This window comes from Pelophylax lessonae (genome assembly GCF_965119305.1).
Source record: "Pelophylax lessonae genome assembly, chromosome: 12".
In the NCBI taxonomy this organism is placed as follows: Eukaryota; Metazoa; Chordata; class Amphibia; order Anura; family Ranidae; genus Pelophylax; species Pelophylax lessonae.
This window is the reverse complement of record NC_138779.1, coordinates 188,238,800-188,256,862: the sequence shown is the minus strand read 5'-3', so window position 1 is coordinate 188,256,862 and position 18,063 is coordinate 188,238,800. Positions and strand designations below refer to the sequence as shown.

Genomic DNA, 18,063 nt, shown 5'->3' with positions numbered 1-18,063 from the left:
GTTTCCTGATGACATCATGCAAGAAGAAGGTGGCACAGGACCAAGTGGGGGGGGCAGAAGAGAAGTGGATCACTGCAGGACAATGCTGTATCCACTGGGCGGTTGAGTACCTTAACTGTGCAAGACCTAAAACCAGGTAAACAGAGGCTTAAAAAAAAAAAAAATGGGGAGGGAGAGGGTGAAGAGCATAGGCGTGCGCACACGGTGTGCCAGGTGTGCCTGGGCACACCCTAATCACCCCTTGTGGTCCAGATTCCCCCTTTTTAGACCCCTGATATTTTACCAAAGCTCCCTAACTAGGCTAACAACAAAAAAAAAAGTTGTAAAAAAGAATAAAAAATAACAATAAAACTACAGACACCAATCTCTACCCCACTGGCGCCATCAGTATATACACACAGATATGTGTTTGGGCTTTGGGGTGCACACCCTAATGCAATAGGCTGCGCACACCTATGGTGAAGAGCTGCTTTAAGAAACATGCTTTTAATTGAATTTTAGAACCAGTACAGTAAGAGCGAATGACACTGGTTTCAATTACTTCATTTTTTCCTTGTTTTTAATCAAATAGGGAAGTAAGTAGAGTTGAAATCATCCAATGTTCTATTAATTTTTAACCTTGACTAAATTATACTTATAAAAGTTATTTATGATAAGAATTAGACCTTGGTTTCTAAAGCTGGTCTGAGCTCTCTGTGTGGATTCAAGGCCATTTCCTCTTTATTTTGAGCTATATTGGCTTGCACAGAAGAGCGCTTCAAAATTGTTGAAAGCCTACGGAAACCAGCCAGGGATTTGTTTGGTGACAGTCAACACTCCCATTACATTATCAAACTGGAGGTGAAGGTTGATTTAAAACAAAGGTTGTTTTGACAAACCTGCTCTAAGTTAACTAAAAGCTACAACAATCAAAAAATGCACCATGTACAGTCATTATAAGAGCTATGGCCAACAAATTTGTCAGGAACCTTTGCTAACAAGAGTTTGGAGCTGTACCTCAGAAGCTATATTAACTGATTTCCTTTTATCTAAATATTGTTGAGTTCATAATGAGAAATATACATAAAAAAGTAAAATAGACTTATAATTAAAAAAAGTGTACCACAGGTGTGAAAAAATGCTGTAATTTAAAAATGCTTTCAGAAAAAGAAGTGTTAATAGTTTATTTTTTATCAATTAACAAAATGGAAAGTCAATGAACAGAAGAGAAATCCAAATCAAATCAACACTTGGTGTGATCACCCTTTGCCTTAAAAAAATTATCAATTCTTCTTGGTACACTTGCACTCGGTTCAGAACCTATTCGATTTCCTATCTACGTCTGCACGAGATGCCTTCACTTTCATCATCGTATAAAAATACAAATTATTTCATGAGGATTGATGGCTCTATTCACATCATTCATCTGTTTATTTTAAAGCAGATCTATAGAAATTTTTATTATATTCTTTATTTTTTTATGCTTAGGAATAAAAAATAAATAAATAAAAAAACATATTTGTATTGTTTTAGTCAGGGCAATATACAATATTGCATATATAAATTTCCAGTCAAAAGGTGAAACTGTAGGTTCCTTTTCACATGCTTCTCTATTATTAGCTGCTCTGTTGAAAAAGGTAGCTTTTTCTTACAGAACTCAACAGCTCAAGCTCCAGCTGAATGAGCAAGAACACTGACCCCTTCATTCTCTCTCTTCCTGCTCTCTTCAAATCTAGTAAAATTAGGATTTTCAATCAGAGAGGAAGAGGCTGGAATGAAACCACATCTGTTGTACTTCAATCCAGAGGGCTCTGTAATAGCAGTATTGAAAATTCCAGTTTAAATATTCCCCAAAAGGGGAAGCTCCACTTGTTTGCACACCTACCCCCTCCCCCCCCGCCACATTTGGCACTTTTTAGGAGGAAAGGGAGAGTAAGTACCTGATTTTGATCAGTACCCACTCCCACTTCTGGGTAAGATCACAGATCGGCAATCTACGACATTTCCAGCCCCTCCTCCTTCCCCTTTCTGCCTTCTGGGACACACATAGGTCCCAGAAGATGTCGGGACCATTCAGAAAGCACAACGCGACTCGTGCATGCGCAGTAGGAAACCAGCTGTGAAACTTGAAGACTTCACTGCCGGTTTCTCTTACTTACAATGCCAGCACCAGCACCCAAAGCCAACTGACAAACCCGTTCGGGCTCCCAACATCGTGGGATCCCTGGACAGGTAAGTGACTTTATATTAATAGCGGGCAGCTACAGTATTTGTATCTGCTGACTATTCATTTTTTTTCCAGACTGGAGCTCCTCTTCAAGATAAAAATAACATTGCATTGATCCAAAACCTGTTTTTGTTTTCCCTTTAAAATCTCATGAAATACTCGGTGTGAGGTGAACGCATCACTTGCAAACTAATGTTTTTTTTTTTTTCCAATGATAGCTTTTTTAATGTATTATCTTATGAACCAGCGTTGAGAACTAGCAAGCATGTTGCAATTAATTATCAATTCTTTCCTTTACAGAATAAATGAACCTGATGACCAGATAGGTAAAGTAGATTTTTTTTTTGTATATATTGTATACTACAAACATACTGTTCTCTGGTTGCCAAAAAGCTATTATAACTCAACACCAAGATGTCTTATGAGATTCCAGTCTGAAACCTTGAAAAGTGCTCTCTATGCTTACTTTTGGTCTCAGGCAAAGCTTTAAATATAGAAAATCAGTAATATTTTTTATCATATGCAGGTTTCTGTAGTGTAGTAGTTGGGCGAACTGAAAATATAACATTTTCTTGGAGACCAACAACACATTGTTACTGCCAGCATCCTGGCACAAAACTACATAAAACACCAGAAAATATTTAAAACCTCTGACCTAGGCGGAAAACATATAAACTCTTTGTTTGTATGACTTTGGGCCCCAGTAGGCATGGGCGAATGGTTCAGCCTGAGCATGAGTTCAGGCCGAACATTTGCCTGCTTGGCAGTTCGCCGAACACCCGAATTTGCAGGGTGTTTGCCCCTTCGAACACCCTGTAACACACTGAGCGCTGCACAGTACATTCTGCACCCTGATTGGGCAAAGCAATACAGTGTAAGCTGGTTGTTAAGGAGCGGGGCCGGGAAGCCGCCGTGGCGTCCTTAACAATCAATGAGTCATCAGCTGTCAATAGGTTTTCCAGCTGACAGCTGAATAATAAAAAGAAAAAAAAAAGAAAAAACGGCGTAGGGTCCCCTCATGACATAACCAAGTGGCCCGCCCCTTGCCTATGTAAGAAATGCCAAAGCACGGAACGGGAATACGGCTGGAGGCCTCCTAAGAAGCGAGAGTGTTTTTTTTTTTTTTCTATTTTTTGGGTCAGCGGGCTGCATGATTGATGATGGATTTACATGGAGGGACACTATTTTTTATTTTTTAATAAAGGACTTGTCAAAAACTGCCTTTTGTGGTTATTACTTTTGTACAGTATTTTGTGTGAATGGGTAGGAATACTATGTACCCGATACCCATTTACATGGGAGGGGGTGGGATCTGAGGGCCCCCTTGTTAAAGGGGACTTCTAGATTCCAATAAGCTCCTTGCTCGCCGGCCCCCGTCAACCACAGACCAGGGTTGTCAGGAAGAGGCACTTGTCCCCATCAACACGGAGACAAGGTGCTTTGGGGTGGGTCCCTGTCCTAATGCACCCCCCCCCCCACATTGAGGGCATGTGGTCTGGTATGGTTCAGGTGGGGGCGCTTGCTCGTCCAACCCTTTCCTGACCTGCCAGGCTGCATGCCTGGATAGGGGTCTGATATGGTTTCTGGGCTTGCCATATTTTAATTTTTTTTATTTTGACATCTTTATTTTTTCAATACCCGGGTGCTGTCAATTGTAACCACAAGTCATTTTAAATGGGATTTGATTTTTTTTTTCTTTAGAAATGTCATTTTTGCCATAGCATGTTTTATGCATGCTACAGATGCGCCACTTTACAGGCACAGTAAGGGGACCTCCAGACACTATATTTAACAAAATTTTTATTGTTGCACTATTTATTTATTTTTTATTGATACATGTCCCCCAGAGCAGTACTTGGACTTTCATACGTATCCCTTTTATGGCCAATTACATGCATAAAAGCGTTCAAAATGGGCACTTTTGAGTTTTCCTCTTAAGCTTCCATAGATTTCAATGGGGTTCACTGTTTGGGTTAGAACATTTCCCCTGTTTGGGAGTTCTGCTGCGAAGTGCTTAGTGGGGTGTTCGGCCCATCCCTACTCCCCAGTAAGCAGAGTTTGTCGTGCCATTTGCATGCAACGTAATGTGAAAGCAAAAAAAGTGTATCCACCAGAAAAAGGTTTGTCAGAGAGCACAGTTTTCAGAAAGCTCAAAATGATTTTGAAATCCACTTCAGACAATATCAAAGCTTTGAATTGTTTAAATTCAGCAAGAAATTATTTTGTCAATCAAATTCTGTATCCAGAACTGGAGCTAGGAACCTTCCTTGCTTGTTGTAAAAGAGTTGTTGAAGCTTCTAAAGAATTTTGAAACCTGGATGAAATACATGAGAGTGCACGTGTAGATATTTGACCATGTTCATCTATTAAGGTGTTACTAAACCCAGGACCCTGCATTCACTATATCTGGTCTCCCACAACACACAGAAGATGGAAATTCACTTATTTTAGTAAATATAAACTGCTAAATACCTTTTCTCATCAGCAGTATATAGCAGTCTTGTGACTTCTATCAGCGCCTGGTTAAAGCTTGTAGGAGGAGTTTTCATTCTACTCTAACTATCCTATGAGGCTGCAGGACCCCTGACCCTCTGTCTGCACAGTTCTGATTGGCCCTGTGCTGATCACATGCACTCTCCCAAGAAAAAAAAAAAACCTCTCTAGCAACACACAGCAAACTGAGCATGAGTAGCTTGTCCCCTAGCCTCTGTTCTATCAGAAGGTGGTTTGGGGACTGTGAAAGAAGGGGAGGATCAGAGAAGATAGGATCGAACTGCCTAACCTTAGGTTCCACAGTGAGTATAGCAAGCATGCTTTACTGTATAAAGAGACTGATTTTTACTGTTGTGGTTTTAGTAACACTTATATAATAATATTAATAAACAATATTCTGCAATCTGATTTGTATATGGACAATATAAAAGTGGAAGATATTACACACAAGGTAGCAGCATCTCAATAAATACACCGCAGAATCAATTCAGCAAGGTTTTGCAGGATTATCAAGACCTCCAATGTGCGGATACAACAACAACTTACTTAAGCCTTACCTTTGTGAAATTGGAATTTGAAGCAACATACAACTACCAACAGTGTATGATTGGGACAGTAACTTAGACTATACAGTTGGCCTCTTCTTATACTGCTGGAAATGTATGACTAAGACCAACAACCTGCTAACATTTCTTACATACCAACAATCTACTGTTTGCTTACCCATCAGTATTGTTGAATATCGATAATTTGCAGTGAAGCCATGCACTACTTCTTTTGAATAGCAACAGCGTTCAGTGGGTTTTACAGTCCTTTCACCATATATGGATTTTTGTATAGTTATGGGCAGTTACATCCTTGAATTTTGTGATATAGTATTATACAAAGCGCATACTCTACTAGAGTCTGATATGTCCGTCATGATGACCCAAGGGAAATGTGGTGGTGTGGTTAAGGCCTCTTGCACACAGGTGAAAAAAAAATGCCATGTTTTTTAGTGATCTGATGCAGTGTTGTCTATCGAACAATATACACAGCTGTGTAAAGAGCAGTGATAAGTTGAGAGCCATAAAATAAAAATAGAAAATGTTAGGTTTGAATGAAGTAATTTACACACATACACATGTACAGGTGCATCTCAAAAAAATATAATATTATCAAAAAGTTAATTTATTTCTGTAATTCAGTTCAAAAAGTGAAACTCATATTTTATATAGATGCATTTTACCCAGAGTGATATATTTCAAGCATTTCTTTCTTTTAATGTCGATGATTATGGCTTACAGTCAGTGAAAACCCGAAATTCTGTATCTCAGAAAATTAGAATATTACATAAGACCAATAAAAAAAGGATTTTTAATACAGAAATGTTGGCCTACTGAACAGTATGTCCATGTACAGTATAGTATGCACTCAATACTTTGTCGGGGCTCCTTTTGCATGAATTACTGCATCAATGTGGCGTGGTATGGAGGCCATCAGCCTGTGGTACTGCTGAGGTGTTATGGAAGCTCAGGTTTTTTTTTTTGATAGTGGCTTTCAGCTCGTCTGCATTGTTGGGTCTGGTGTCTCTAATCTTCCTCTTGACAATAACCCACAGATTCCCTATGGGGTTTAGGTCAGAGTTTGCTGGCCAATCAAGCACAGAGATGCCATGATCATTAAACCAGGTATTGGCCGTGTGGGCAGGAGCCAAGTCCTGCTGGAAAATGAAATCAGCGTCTCCATAAGGTTGGTCAGCAGAAGAAAGCATGAAGTGCTCTAGAATTTCCTAGTAGAGGGCTGCACTGACTTCAGAGTTGATAAAACACAGAGGACCAACGCCAGCAGATGAAATGGCTCTCCAAATAATCACTGACTGTGGAAAATTTTGCATTTCATTTTGAAATCAAGGTCCCAGCATCTAGAGGAAGAGTGGAGAGGCACAGAATCCAAATTGCATGAGGTCCAGTGTGAAGTTTCCACAGTCCGTGATGATTTGGGGAGCCATGTCATCTGCTGGTGTTGGTCCACTCTTTTTTATCAAGTCCAAAGTCAGCGCAGCCCTCTACTAGGAAATTCTAGAGCACATTATGCTTCCCTCTGCCGACCAGATTTATGGAGATTCTGATTTCATTTTCCAACAGGACTTGGAACCTGCTGACACCAGACCCAACAATGCAGATGAGCTAAAAGCTGCTATCAAAGCAACCTGGGCTTCCATAACACCTCAGCAATGCCACAAGCTGGTTGCCTCCATGCCATGCCGCATTGATGCAGTAATTCATGCAAAAAGAGCCCCGAATAAGTATTGAGTGCATACTATACGGTACATGGACATACTTTTCAGGAAGCCAAAATTTCTGTACTAAAAATCCTTTTTTTTTTTTTCTTGGTCTTGTGCAATATTATAATTTTCTGGGATACTGAATTTTGGGTTTTCACTAGCTGTAAGCCATAATCCTCAAAATTAAAAGAAAGAAATACCTGAAATATATCACTCTGTGTGTAACACATCTATATAAAATATATGAGTTTACATTTTTAGGTTTAATTACTGAAATAAATTAACTTTTTGATGATAATCTAATTTTATGGGATGCACCTATATATGCACCTATATTGCAACACTGGCAACTAAAAAAGGATGAAGGAGAATTTTGCACATACACACATTCATGATTATACGCCAGTCTGTATGGAAATTTTTATTTAGGATCTTTCATCTAGCAAAATCCTACTATACATATAAAATCAGTAAATGATTACATTCATGTGCAAGAGGCCTAACAAGGGAATTTCTTGCTGAACTTGAACAATTCAAAGCTTTCAAATTGTCTGAAGCAGATTCATCTCATCTTCAACATTCATGTTACTGTTTCACTATAAATATAGCGTTGGTGTTGACAGTAAAGGATCAAGGTTCATTGCTAAGCATAATTTGTTTTATCTGCATTTTCAGCATGCCCAGGACTTTGATCTCAGCTCCATCTAATTATTTGCAGATAGCTTAGTTATAGATACAGAGAAACATTTTGTGCTGAAAGAAAAAAGTAAACATAAAATATAGACAGATGGAATAATGAACACATAACCAGGGCCAACCCGCTTAGTACAAGCTGGTAAACCAACCAAAGTTAACTTTCATGAGCCCTTCATTGGTATGGGTTATCACATTCTCTCAGTTTCTTACCATATTAAAAAAGAAAAATGGTATTGCCAGTAGTAGGCTGAATGCTAATATATTGGTTCAACCATTTGCTAGAAACCTATATGTTAAAGTGGAATTTTAGTAAGAAAATGAAGTCTATCAAGTGAAATCAAGTGAATTGCTAGATCAATTCAGGCTGGCCCCTTTTGCAGGTATAGCTATGTAAAATATTAAAAATAAGTGTCTATACTGTTTGAAATCCAGTAAAACACTGTCTCACTCTGTTTGTAGAGGCCAATCTGCTGACAGCCTTAAAGCAGAATTAAACCCTCCTATCCTTTAGTGCCAAGAAAGCTGCTTCAGTTTGATCTGCAACTGCCATGGTGCTGCACATGTGATCAGTTATGACACCAGCTATTTGATGGTTTGACAGTTTGGTTGAGGACACAAGCAAATGTGGCAGTTAGCAATCCTGGCATTCCAGGGATGTACAGTAAACCCCCTCCCATCACGGGGGGTTAAAATGTACATTAGGCATGTTTTTTTTTTTTTTTTTACTGTCACTGTACGTGTAAAAGCATTTTGAGGTCTTTAAACACACTTTTAAAACAATAGAAACTCATTTAAACACATAAAAGATACTGAGAGACATAGCAAGAGCTATAGAAAACACAAAAATATTTAATTTTCAATGATTTATATAGTAAAATAACATTACAGAAAAAAAAACGCAATATACCGGGACCGCAAAAACTGAACCGCGATGGAGCGGGGGTTTACTGTAACTGTTTTTTGGAACCCTTAAATCAATGGATTTAGTTCCCCTTTATGATTTACTGCTACAGTAAAATGGCAGCCTCTGGCAAGAAACAAGAGCAATGCTGGAGGCAATTTACAACACATGCTTATTTTGGTAGCCTAATTATTAAAGTAGAATTTATGTTCCTTGCTAAAGAACATTATTTTTACCAAGTTATTATAGGTAAAGTTTTCCTTTTAAAGTTCATGTTTTAAAAAAAAACTTTATCAGAGAGATTGACATGTTTTCCTAAAAACCAAACAAATGCTTTCTCATTACTTTGTGAGAAAGGACGCGCCAAGGCAAAAGTAATTCCACCTTCATCCAGTACTAAGTTACGCCATATCAACTAAAACATTACACATCTTATTGATTTTGAAGGCTGTTTGCCTTTAGATTTTGGGCCAAATGGACAACAGATAATCTTCTGAAGCCAACATATTTAAGGAGTCTTCATTTTAGATTCCAATCTGCGAGATATTACAAACACAATTTTGCTATGGACTCTTGCAATTTTTGAAAACAGTCAAATGGAAGATATTCAGCCAGAGTAAGATCCTTTAGAATCCAAAGTAAAAAGGCCACACACACACTTCTACGAGCTGTGAGCTATTTCAACTAGAAAGGTAATGATCCTGGTCTTTTTACACCTCCCTTCCTCCTGAAGCAACCAAGGTGGCCACCTCCTCTAAACAAACAATTCAGCCAAGCGCTCACCCTCGGAAGGGGAAGACTGGCGTGCTGCTCTCCTCAGGCAGGGAACTCCAACATGGGTACATATAAGAAAAGAGAAAGGAGGCGCAAACACCTAGTGCATTACCCGTGGTCACTGTTTGTAAAATGTTTAATAAAATGCCAAATGCATACTCTGAGGAAGGGAGCATGACTCCCGAAACGCGTCAACGGTCCTATCTTCAAGGACATGTTTCAGTCCATGTGTGGTGGATTCTTGTAACACGATTTTATTATCTGAATGTCTGTGAGTAATGCACTAGGTGTTTGCGCCTCCTTTCTCTTTTCTTATATGTGGCCACCTCCTCTACCTACCCTTCGGCCCAGCCCTAAGAGACATTAATGGAAGGGTGAGGTCCAAAGCTACTGTCTGTTGTCATATAAAGTGTGTCTCATTAGGCATGTTTTACCTTTAGGTGTTTAAGGTATGTGAATTACATTTTTAAATTATGATGTTGCTTTTGACCACAGGTACCACTGTAACATATGCCACAGTCCAGAAAAAGAATGGAGGTACGTTTAACCAGGCAATTCCCTATTTTTATTAGTAGTTTAAGTGGATGTCAAAACACAGCAATAAAACCATATTTCAGTAGATAAATACATAGTTCATTCAATAAAAACCTTCAATCATGAAAATAAGTAGTGACAGTAATATACAATCATCTTCTAAAATTAAGTTATATTATCTAGCTGTTCTATTTCAAAAGATAGAGCCCAGTGCAGTGGCTGAAGTTGTTAAAGGGACTCTGTCATGTGAAAAGTGTGGGGGCCATTTCTAACCTGTCTTTTGAGAATGTCCTTTCCCTGGTTGCCATACTGCTGCTTTTGCTCCAATGCTTTCTGTGTCTCTGACCTATAATAATTATAGAGATAAAGATTTTTTACATTGTTTTACAATTTGCATATTCTAGGTGTGTGATTCAAAATAACTAGTCAACTAGCATGTAACAGGGTGCATGTGTAATTTAGGTCTAAGACATTAAGGAAAAAAGATTGGGACTTTAAATGAGGTGCGTGAGAACAACCGGCCCCTAAGTAAACCATACTTTCTATTTCCATCACAGGGATGGAGACGCAGAGCCTTACCCGGCTTGTGTCTCATTCAAAGTCCCAAAACTGCCCTTACTTAACATACAATCAGGGATGGAGGTGCGTGCTCCTCAGCCGGTCATTCTTGGTTTCAACCCTATGGCTATCACATAGCCATTGGATTGTATTTACTTGTGATTTTGTAATATACATTGAAGGACAGTCATAGATGGGGGCAGGTTGGGGGAGGCTTGGGCTACCTCCATGCCCACCTGTCCCTCATCTGTCCCTTAGCTAGCATGTGCTCCCACTGTGGAGACACTCATAAATTAGTAGTGTTAGGACTGCAAGTAATCCAGGGTGCCGTGAAGGGGCCTTGCAGCTTACACATGCGTTTGCAAATGTGTGTTAACTAAACCCCTGTTTTTAACCTACATTGTTAGACCGGTTGATTCGGTTTGTTAACAGACTGGTCGGTGAGTATGGTTTACTCCGGTTGCTCTCATGTACCTCATTTAAAGTCCCTATCTTTTTTCCTTAATTTCCATCACAGAGATGGAGAGCCTTACCCGGCTTGTGTCTCATTAAAAGTCCCAAAACTGCCCTTACTTAACATAGGTCTTATGCCCCGTACACACGTGCAGATTGTCGGCCGAAAATGTTCGGCCGCCGAACGATCGGCCGATTTTCGGCTTGTTAGTATGATGCTTCCGACAGCCGACAGCGCACTTTCGGCCGAAAAGAATCTGTCGTGCAAGCATTAAAATTTTTGTATGCCGACACCAGAGCGGCCGATTGTTCGCCAGTCAATACAGAATTCGGCCGACAGACAGCAGATTTGCAAGACTGGGCATGCTCAGAAAAGAAAAAACACAGGGAAAGTTAACCATCACATGACATCACTTCTGCAGTCGGCTGTAGTCGGCGGACAAAATTCTTGTGCAGTCTTTTGCACTTTTCAACAGACACCGACAGCCCAGGGACAAAAGACGGCCGATCGTTCGGCAGACGATCTGCACGTGTGTACGGGGCATAAGACATGTCCTTGTACTGTAGGTTAAAAATCTTTCTGCCCATCAATTTGGAGGACATATACACTTGAGATATCTTGTATGGCAAAGTCTAGAAGCCTTTACAGGATTCTGAGGCTTGGTAGAACCTACAGGAATGGGGGACTAGAGCCACGGTAACAAGCATTTTCAGGAGAAGGCCGACAATGGAAACTCCTATGTGTTTCTCATGGCAAAAGCCACTTTAAGATGATGTAGTCAAATGATCTTAAGGCGACATGCTCTATAAAATATTTAGTAGACTTGACACAGGAAGGTTCTCTGCTGTCAACCAGTGTCTATGGGTGAAGGAATTGGTGGAGAGCCACTGTACAGGCTCTCAGTTACTGAGCTGGGGTAAGCCAGGTCATAGATGATGAAATTTTCTTTCCTGCAACAATTGGTTGCAGAAAAGAAAGTCACATGATTTATCCAGCAACACAGGCAATGCTGACAGGGGAATCCCTCCCATGGAGCTGTTGTGTTATCCTAGCCGGGGGGGGGGGGGGCCAGGGAGCTGTAATAAGTTATTATTGCTAGCAGCTATAGCCACTGGCAATAATCTCATGCTAGAAATATGGCATCCTGGTTGTACCCAAGTCGATCGATGGATCAATAGGTACAATCAGCCTGCCTATACATAAATTGAATCTCAGCCAGTCCCTGCTGAACCGGCCGAGATTCAAACCATCTATGGCTGACTTAATTGCCAAAGGACTAGGAGTGTAGTAATCACCACACTTGTGTTCTACTGCCTTGTAGTTGTATTTATCTTTTTTTTAAACTGAAAATTCAGTTGGGTATTAACCAGTTACCGACCGCCTACCGCAGATATACTGCGGCAGGCAGCTGCTCCTGGGCAAAGCGCTCGCTCTCAGGAGGCTAGGGGGCGAGCGCCAGCTGGGAAGCTGATGCATGTGTCAGGCAGCTCCGATTGCCGCCTGACACCCGCGATCATTCCCTGCTGAGAGAGAAGGACGGTCAGCTGTTGTAAACACAGCCGACCGTCCTTCTCCCTTCTATATAGGATCACATCTCTCTATGGTCATTTCAGTAGCCCCCCCCCCCCACAGTTAGAATTTAGGCTCACATTTAACCCCTTCATCACCCATAATGTTAACCCCTTCCCTGCCAGTGTCATTATTATAGTAACAGTGCATATTTTTAGCACTGATTACTGTAGTAATGTCACTGGTCCCCCAAAAGAGTCAAAAATATCAGTCAGGCGTCCGATCTGTCCACCGCAATGTCGCAGTCCCGCAAAAGATCACAGATTGCCTTCTTTACTAGTAAAAATAAAAAAACAATAAAAATGACATAAATCTTTCCTGTAGTTAGTAGACGCGATAACATTTGCACGAACCATTTAAAATACGCTTATTGCGATTTTTTTTTTTACCAAAATATGTAGCAGAAAACAAGTTGGCCTAAATGTTAAAAAATTTAGATTTTTTAATTTTTTTTGAGAATGTCATATAGCAGAATGTAAAAAATATTGTTGTTTTTTTTTTTTAAATTTTCGCTCTTTTTTTGTTTATAGCGCAAAAAAAAATCACACAGGTGATCAAATACCACCAAAAGAAAGCTCTGTTTGTGGGGAAAAAAGGACGTCAATTTTATTTGGGTACAGCGTCGCAGGACTGCGCAGTCGTCCATTAAAGTAACGCAGTGCTGAATCGCAAAATAGGGCCTGGTCATTAAGGGGGGAAATCCTTCCGGTCTTAAAGTGGCTAAAGACACATCACACTTTGCTTCTGCAATAGCATATTTGACCTCAGACACTCAATGCAAGCTCCTGATTATGTTTTACTGTATTTCAGGTGTAGCAGAAACATCTTTGACAAACAACCAACACGAGGTAAATGTTGTAGTTACACCATCATCAAGTTATGATGTGCACTGTTTAAATACAATACCTGTTCTTATGAGATAAGTAACCCATGATCATGCTACCCACAATCCTTTAAATGCAGTCCTTTTAAATCATTACAGCCTAGGGCCAACTGATGACATATGAGGATCACCATAATTTTAGCAAACAAAAAAAAATTTTTTGTTTGGTTTTCCATTATTTTTATTTTATTTTTAGATTATTTTTCTTTTGGAGCTGTTACTTTTTTATATAGGCATTTTATTAGGTTTTTTTGTTTATTAATTGCTTAGATTAGCTTTTTAGTGTTTTATTGGGTGTTTAGGTTAGTCTAGTGTTTTATTGGGTGTTTAGGTTAGATTAGTGTTAGTGTTTTATTAGGTGTTTAGGTGATATTAGTGATACTGTAGTTTAGTAAGCTTCCTTCATATGGAACCACACCTTACTTGGAGGACAAGTGCACATAACCAAGCCTTTTACAGCACAGTTCTATCGTTTTGTACTGCTTGCTTTCTGTATGGCCTAAGCAGAGGTGAAAACGAACAGAACTTGTCTTGTGTTAGGATTGTAGTGTGGAAATCTGGACACCAACCAATCTGTTATCTCAAATTCCACAGAAATCTCTTACTCCACCCTTTTACAAAACACTCAGATCAAAACTATGTTCCATTAGTTCTGTTAACACAGTAAACTAATTTATGCCAAGCAGATACTTTCCCCCAAAGTACACAGATATTAGCTGTGTAAGCCGTCACTGAATGCATAAACACATTGCACAATACAGATTGTGAGATTGATTATCGTTATATATTTTATAGCAAAATGTCAATTTATTAAATCCACCTGTGATATTTTAATTATTCTATAAAATGTACTAATTTATACGTCACATTCTTTTTCTCCTTCCACTAAAGATTTTATCACTGATTTTAGGGCATATATATTATATTCAATTTTTTTGTGGTATTTTGTATGTTGGAGTAATTTTAGAAAGAATATGACATAGGTTTTTGCTCCTAAAAATATAATTATATGACTTTAGCTTCACCACACCACCTCCAGGGTACTTGATGGGAATAGTATTTATCATGGCCTATAAGAGTTAGCCCCAAGAAATACCACCAATGACCATGAGAAGTCCACATCACACCTAATTTGGTCCCCAAATTCCAATGATATTAATATTAGCTTAATTCCAACCCCCCCCCTTTCCACCCAGCTGCTATGACAGTTAAAATGACCCCAAAACACACAATATTGGACAGGTGGGTGGGACAGCTTTTCTCATGGTCTTGCAATAGGTCTTCGTGTCCTACACCCTAACTACAGCATCCCAAACTTTTCTTTAAAGAGGTCCTGAGCTCTAAAAATGTAAGGATTGCATCCCCCTGTCCTGCCTTGTTGCTAGAATGTTGTTAAGACATGCCTAGCTGTTACTTTTTTACTTCTACCATCAAAAGAGTGAGCTTTTTTTTCCGATTTAAGCCCACTCATATGTACTCTCTCCCCCCCTGAACCGTAACTCTGTGCTATTTGAAAGTTCACACCTTAGCAACTTCCCAGCAACAAGGCAGAATGGAGGGCTGCAATATCCAGGAGTTTTTCAGTTAGGCTTTATGAGGTATATAAATGGCCCACGCTTTTTATAAGGGCATTATCAAAAGCTGCCTAGTTTGTTTTTTATCTACAGATGCCCCTTATATGCCTAGGCAGGAGTCTGGTAAAGGTTAACTATAACTTTAACTTTTGCAGACTTTGCTTCTACCCCTTAATCGTGTAGCCCCCTCACTTAGCATTGCCTTGGCTCCAGGATCTTACGTTCCAGCAGGGGAAATTGCCTTCTTAGACGTAAAAATGTATTACAAATAGATGTTCACAATAGCTAAACCTTCATGTGATGTGGAAACTTAATGATTCCACACCAATGTGATATTTATTTTTGCCAACTATCCATTTTTAGTGTAAATATTCACAAATTCCATCATATGACCAAACTATGCAGACACCTCTCCAAACTATTAAGTTCAAGTGTCTCTAGTGAAGGCCACTGTTAATGCCAGACAAAGACGTTTTTGACAATTGTAATTCCAACCTTGTGGAAACAGTTTGGTGAAGGTTCTCATGCCTGACGAAGGGGTCCTGTGCGGCTCCGAAACGTTGCACTAATTTTTGATGTGATCATAACTTCAATAAAGTTTTTGGACTGCTTTTGCAAGAGCCTTGGTGTGCTGGCGAATATGTATTTTCTGGTGAAGGTTCTCTTCGGTTCAAATCTGTGCACAAAGCCAGCTTTATAAAGACATAGTTTGATGAGTTTAGTGTGGAGGAACTCTAGTAGCTTGCATAGAGCATTGGCCTCAACCCTATTGAAAACCCTTGGGATGAATGAAAACACTTATTGCGATCCAGGTCAACATCAGTATGTGATCCCACAGATGCCCTTAATGGTGACACATTCCCACAGACACACTCCAAAATCTCATGTAAAGCCTCCCCAATAGAGTGGAGGCTGTTGTAGCCCCAAAGAAGCCCATTGTTTTGGATTTAGATGTCCAATAAGTTCATATGGGTGGGATGGTCAGGGGTCCTCAAACTTTAGGTGTGATGGTCAAGGGTCCTCAAGCTTTTGGCTCATTAGGTTAAAGATGAGAATAGATTTGACTAGCTGTTGGCTATAGCTATCCGTTAATCTAAATGTTGACTTCATCATGGTAGTTGGATAGTTGGAATTTGATTAGTTGCACCATATCACCTTTTCAGTTTCTATTAAGACAACTCTATTGCTGTTAGTTTAGTATATGCTAATTTGACTCTGGACAGGGTATGTTGAAACCAAGCATGAATGTACAACAAAAGAACTAGATTATTTTTACTGATATCATGAATTGGCTTTTAAAACACCATGGTTCACTACGTTCCCTTTGTTTTGTATGTAAAAAATGTTATTGCAACCTGTACAAGTTCTCTTTCTGAAGCATAATTTCCTCTTTTCAGGATGATGTCAAGTATGCAGAGATCAAGTTCCCAAACAGAAATTCAGCCATGGCAACCGTCCCACCACCTGTGGAAACAGAGTACAGCACTGTGAAAACTTCCATCAAGCAATAGAAGATCAATGAACTGAGAAGCTATCTAATGCGGGTGGCTGAGGACATTGCAAGCCAATGTCAGGTTAAAGCATCTGAAATCTGGACTAATCACCAAGACATATACCTCTAGACTCCTGTAGATCAGGACCTACACCTCCCATTTCTTCAGCAGTGCCATCCCTTTGTAATGTTTTTAGGTTCTACTGCACACTCCATAAGTGCTAAACCATGTCTTGCCTAAAAATTGTTTCCGTTTTTTTAAACTGTTTTAATTTACAGAAAATTGTTTTGTATAGTCTATTGAAGGATCAGTAAACTGTCAGAGGGTAAAACATAGTTTATACATAAGTAAAAATGATAACATTTATAAATATGCAATCAAACTTTTTACACACCAAAATAAAATTAAATATATACATAAATTGAGGGCAACAGAAATTATACTTTCTAGTCTTCAACAAAGTATTTTTCCTGCAAGTGCACCCAAATGGAATTTCATTAAATAATATTGAAGTCCTATGTAGCCTAGAATTACTGAAAACATGTTAATGATAGTAGGGTGTACATAGAATTAGAGGAAATTTAAATTAAACCAAAGGGCTTTTCAAGGTTTGTACAAATATGGCATTTTCCACATTTGTGGTGCAAGGAAAAACTTTTAGATTTGCTGGTCATTTAGGGTGTTAAAGTGTTGTTAGACAAGAAATCATTTTAAAGAAAATGGGTATTACCTACCTGTCCTCCTACCATCACCACTGATCTTTACTTTGTTGCAGAGCTCTTATGGCAAAAGAAATTTCAACATTCGACACTTCCATGAGTGTCAGATTTTTGCCCCCCCCCCTCTCTGTGTTGTGATTTTTCAGTCATTATGTCACTACAATACAGAGCAGTGATGAAAAGGGGCAATAGGTGGAACCATAGTAGGGGACCAGAAATCTGACACACCCATAAATGTGAATGAGAAATTGGCAGAGCACGGGGCAGGAAAGGTACATATTAGACTTTTTTTAAATTGGAATTTCTTATTTAAATTTATAAATTTAGAGTAAGTTTAAATAAATACTATTTTAGCCGATACAGTAAATTTGCACTAAATGTACAGATAATGTTAAAGGAAACATTTTAATTTTATAGTATACTTCGCTTTGGATGAATGTTTATAAATTGAATAATTCATGTACATAAAGGGCAGTAATATATTAATTCTAGCTAAAAGGATGTAATTATTATTTTATCCAGAATCACAAATGGACTCTGATATTACACATTGGTATTATAAACCAGAATGAAGGCTCTCTATGAGAAGTCTAACTGGTGTCTTGCATTTGAGAAGGTAATGTTTCATGGCCACCTATGGAAAAACATATACAACATATTAATTTGCACAAAAGTTTGCATTTATATCTTTAATTTTCTGATATTTGCAGGCTCACAGGGAAATCAGTTTTATAAGTGGTATTTTTTTATTTTTTTTTTTTTTATCTGTCTTGTAACTTTAAGTTCATGCAGACTGCCAAAGTATCCTTACTGCCCAACAAGTACTATTTATATTCTGATTGTTTACATGAAGGAACTTTAGATATAGATAGATTAGCGTATCTATTCAAACATTCCCTTGTACATGGTGGGGCGGGGGTGGTATATGTGTTTTTTTGGCCTC

General features: G+C 39.0%; 1 protein-coding gene across 1 annotated transcript in view; it reads left to right on the top strand.

The window, feature by feature from the left end:
* Positions 1-16,515, top strand: part of LOC309568016 (cell adhesion molecule CEACAM1-like) — a 214,013-nt gene extending 197,498 nt beyond the window's left edge. The window contains exons 10-13 of the mRNA XM_082273588.1: positions 2,507-2,532; positions 9,832-9,873; positions 13,262-13,299; positions 16,306-16,515. Coding sequence (XP_082129714.1) covers positions 2,507-2,532; positions 9,832-9,873; positions 13,262-13,299; positions 16,306-16,419 — 220 coding nt within the window. The 3' untranslated portion in view covers positions 16,420-16,515. The remainder of the gene's footprint in view (positions 1-2,506; positions 2,533-9,831; positions 9,874-13,261; positions 13,300-16,305) is intronic.
* The last annotated feature ends 1,548 nt before the right edge of the window (positions 16,516-18,063 follow it).